Genomic DNA, 4,695 nt, shown 5'->3' on the forward strand with positions numbered 1-4,695 from the left:
TAGATAGATAGGATGATAAATTGAATATTAATTCAATTTAAAACCAAGTGGCCTAGCATATAACAATTTTTTCTGAATTTTCAGAAAAAAATTGTATTACACGTGTATAAGGGATGACCACTAGGTGAACATCCAATATGCTAGAAAGAGGTCATCAACGACCCAACCACAAAGAAAAATAATGTTCTCCGCGTTACTAACCCATGAGCAAAGAAGGGTTAGATGATGGCGGTGGTGTTTTCAAAGGGATGGCATGTGTAACCTGATCACCTCTGCCGATCAAACTCTCAACCCATTCGCTCCAGTTGCAATACTGATTCTGCCCAAATTTGACGTCATGTTACTTAGTTTGGTTTGAAATAAAGAACTTGATTAGCTTAATAATCCCAACTTAATCCCGGGCAAAGCCGGGCTATACTGCTAGTATATATATATGTATATGCATGTATGTATGTATGTATACAGGAAATCACTGTATTGTTTCACTATACATTCCCTTCCAATATAAGGGGTAGGATCTCGAGATTGTGAGTATGTCTAATATTCCTGTTAATAGACATACCTAAATATAAAAATGCAATCCTTGCATGTAATAATAATAATAATTGACCATAAATAGTGTAAGGGAGACAGACACTGGGTACCGCTCGTATGCAGTGTAAATGGTTGGGATTTCATTGTAATATAGGAGAAAATTCTAGTTGCAAGCCACATAAACTTTTTCTATGTAGTTATGCATGTATAAGTTATAAAGTACGGAAATAGATGCTGGACAGTTTTTTTTTATTGTTTTTGTAAAATTGGAATATGCTCCATACGGAAACACGCGAACTCATGTCTAAAACCTATCGTTTGCTTCCGACTTCTCCTCAATGCCACATCATTAGCGTCGCGCTGTCAGTGTTACTTTGTCATTGAGCAACTATGGAATTGTATTTTTACTGTTTTGGTTTTCTGTTCATTGTTTTTGATGTATACGGTCTAAAGTGTGAACAACATACGAATGAGTTTGAATGCATTCAAGAACGTATTCGCAAGAACTCATTAGTAATTGGAGAATATATGAAGTCAGAAGCATCTACTCATGTAAGAGACATGATTTTTTATTCTCTCATTTTATTTCGTACGTTATTTTTTCAGTTAATCCCATCTTTGGGTGAAAATCTTTCAGAAATACGATTTAAAAGTATTTGGTGTCGCCTGATATTCATTTGAGATTTTTGATTCCTATTAAATGTTATTTACCAAAGTTATATCGGAATTATTAATGTAAAACACTAGTACAAGTAAGAATGTAAAACAATAGTATAGCTAAGATAACTTTAAATATTTTCTTTTCATTTGTTTCCAATGGAAAATTTCTTTAATAAACATCGTATTCTATTTTACATCAACATTTTATTCTATTGCTATACATCGACAAAAATAACGTCAACCTACCATCCTGAGACATTTGTTGATGCTTATTTTCTGTAATTTTTCAAATTTACCGTGCAATATTTTATATAAATTATTTTTTACTTGTCTAAATTTCAGTATTCATCCATCATAGCAGGCTTGAGTAGAAAATGCTATGTTGAGAAGAGTTAACATGACCGACAAATATGGTGGCTCTTTCCTTACTAACACGTCCTAAATTTTCTTTCTTGTCAAGAGAATAAAATATTTAGTAAAATCAAGTTTGCATTTTTTGAAACACACTCCCTTTTCATCCCTGTTGTTAATAATGAACGCAGTTTTTTTTTTTTTACATTTTTTTCTATAATTTACATTTCACTTCATTTCAAAATATTTGCTCACATCAATCAATACACCACCACCTGCATAATTTATCTAAATTTGTGACAGTGGTAGTTTTGCATCATTTCCTCAGCTCACCTTTAAAGTTATATTCAGTAATCAATTCTTGTCTATGCTCCTAATAGTATAAAAATTCAACAGTATTCGATAAAAATGTTTTCAATTTATAAAATTGTTTCATTTAGAATTGTTTATTATATTTAATTTTGAAGCTTATTAACATAACGAAATACAATATTTCTGATACGTGTGTAAAACGTCTTTTATGCTGACGTGGACACATGAATAACGCAACAGCTGATGCTTTCATTAGTGGATTTTGATAATTACGTTTTCAGCTGTACATTAAATTGTCGATATTTATAATTTTTACAGAGCTAATAAAAGAAATTAATCAATCATGGATGTGGGATAAATTTATTACAATATGTATATCTATCTATCTATCTATCTATCTATCTATCTATCTATCTATCTAGTTTTCTTTCTTTCTTTCTTTCTTTCTTTCTTTCTTTCTTTCCCTTTCTCTATAGATACGTGTGTGAACAAAAGGAAAGAGGTACTCAGCGCATTTAGGAGTTGAATACATTATTTTGAACAATTTCATTCGGTGTCATGCAAATTAAGTTTCGTGGGAGTCTTACAGAAATCTACCTCGTCAGCTTCAGGTAGCCAAATGGAGAGGTGCAGTAAATCCGAGGTGACTAGTAGAAGCTGGACTGCTATTGTTAAAGGCAGGTCACATAGCAACCCGAACCCGACGGGCATGGTTTCTGTAAAGACCTAGAAAACTTCAAGCAGCATAAGTCGAATCAAACTGCTTTAAACAGGAACAACAACAACAATAACAATAACATCAACAACAAAATCAATAATAATAATTCAGTTGACTGAATTTTACATAAAGCTGTTGCTTTATATGATTGTTCAGAGTTGCCTCGCTTAAGTACATCCCATTGACAAGAGTCAATAGAGTCGAAACCGCAATCTCTGGGATTCCTGATAGATGGCGACACTACAAAACTGGGTTTTTCACACCTTTTACCATAAGAGAAATATTTACTCCACAGTAACTGCAGTATATTTGCCTTTTAACAGTTGAAATATGTCACAAACCTATCTTAACTATCCTAAATTTTGAATACATATGTATATATATATATATATATATATATATATATATATATACATATACATATATATTAAAGAGTAAAGGTAGGAAAAGTTATATCTTAAAAACCACAGTAGAGATAATTCCATATTATAAGCAGTATTGTATTAATAAATAAATAGATGAAGTACAGTTATGATCATAATTTTTTTTAATAAGTTTTGAAAGTTCTTACGATCGTTTCATGAATATATTACCTCTTGAAATGAAATCTAAAGTTGATAATCATTATTGGGAAGTATATCCACTCGTCAGAGAAAAGGATGAATTTTGGTGTAGTGTATCGAATCATGAAAATACTAATTAAAATCGGATGAGAAAATTATTGTTTAAAAAGTTATAGGTATAGGTCTGTGTTGGTATAAATTTGAGCTAAAAATTTTGAAAAAATAAAATAAATCCACTTTTCAAAATTTTTAGCTCAAATTTATACCAATACAGATCTATACCAATAACTTTTTAAACAACACCTTTCTCATCCGATTTTAAATAGCATTTTCATCATTCGATTTACTACACCGAAATTCCTTTTCTCATCCTTTTCTCTGACGAGTGGATATACTTCCCAATAATGCTTATCAACTTTAGATTTCATTTCGAGTGGTAGTATATTCATGAAACGATCGTAAGAACTTTCAAAATTTCATGATCATAGCTGTACTTTATTTATTAATACAATATTGCTTATATTATAGAATTATCTCTACTGCGATTTTTAAACTTTTCCTACCTTTACTCTCTAATATATAACCGCTCTAAATACCTTTTAAGGTTTTAGACATTTCTCATACCAAGAGCACTCATCTGAAATCCGGTACAATTTGTTTTCTAAGTACATCGAAAAATACAGAACACGTCTAAATATGAACGAATAATCAGCTTTGATCTCAGTATATATTATAATTCATTATCACATACCCATCACTGTACATATTTTATCTCACAGAGATTTTGTGTGTATATATATTTATTTATCTCCTCCCTGTCCCTTATAATAATGATCACTAATTACCTCCTCTTAGATTTTTCTACTTCTTGAATCATTCCTTCACAAACTTTTTCCATACGCAACATGGACTAAAATCTTAAGAAAATATGAAATTACAATAAATTCAATGTCATGGTTAGCGAAAGCGAAACCGGTCGTCAAACACAAGAAAAAATATATTTAAAAATATATTGAAACTATGTAAAGTGTGTGAATTTTCCTTCTTTTATTTTATTTTATATATATATTTTAGACACTACAACTCACCACGTGGTGATGATCGAAATTCCTCCCTTATATGTATATATGTATGTATGTATGTATGTATGTATGTATGTACATATATGTATATACACATATATATATGCGTGTGTGTGAGTGTGTGCATGCGCGAGTGTATCTGCGTCGGATCTTTTTTAAAACGGGGGCCACATTTTTCATTAACGAAACACTTTGAAACTTGGAACACTGGTAGAATGTGTCATATAAAACATCTTTTTCTCTTAGTCTTCTTAAAAAAAAAGAAATCCCTAAGTTATTCCATGTTAAAGTTGTATTTCTGTAATTTCAACCAATCACTGACGTCCATTCAGCCGATATACATTAAGTGCCGACTACATAAACAAACGATTCTGAAACAATTCTATCGGTGATAGGGTTAGGGTTAGGGTAAAACAGCAAATTTAAAAAGAAAAAAGCAAATAAAACGAAGAAAAAAAAAAGAAAATGAAAAAGC

The 4,695-nt window shown here is 30.9% G+C and overlaps 1 protein-coding gene across 1 annotated transcript in view; it reads left to right on the forward strand.

Annotated features, from left to right (window-relative positions):
- The first annotated feature begins 857 nt into the window (after positions 1 to 857).
- The window catches only part of LOC128249095 (uncharacterized), a 6,952-nt gene continuing 3,114 nt past the window's right edge, over positions 858 to 4,695 (forward strand). Inside the window, exon 1 of the mRNA XM_052971863.1 lies at positions 858 to 1,086. Within this exon, the coding sequence (XP_052827823.1) occupies positions 925 to 1,086 (162 nt within the window). The 5' untranslated portion in view covers positions 858 to 924. The remainder of the gene's footprint in view (positions 1,087 to 4,695) is intronic.

The sequence above is a fragment of the Octopus bimaculoides genome, chromosome 11 (genome assembly GCF_001194135.2).
Source record: "Octopus bimaculoides isolate UCB-OBI-ISO-001 chromosome 11, ASM119413v2, whole genome shotgun sequence".
Classification (NCBI taxonomy): domain Eukaryota; kingdom Metazoa; phylum Mollusca; class Cephalopoda; order Octopoda; family Octopodidae; genus Octopus; species Octopus bimaculoides.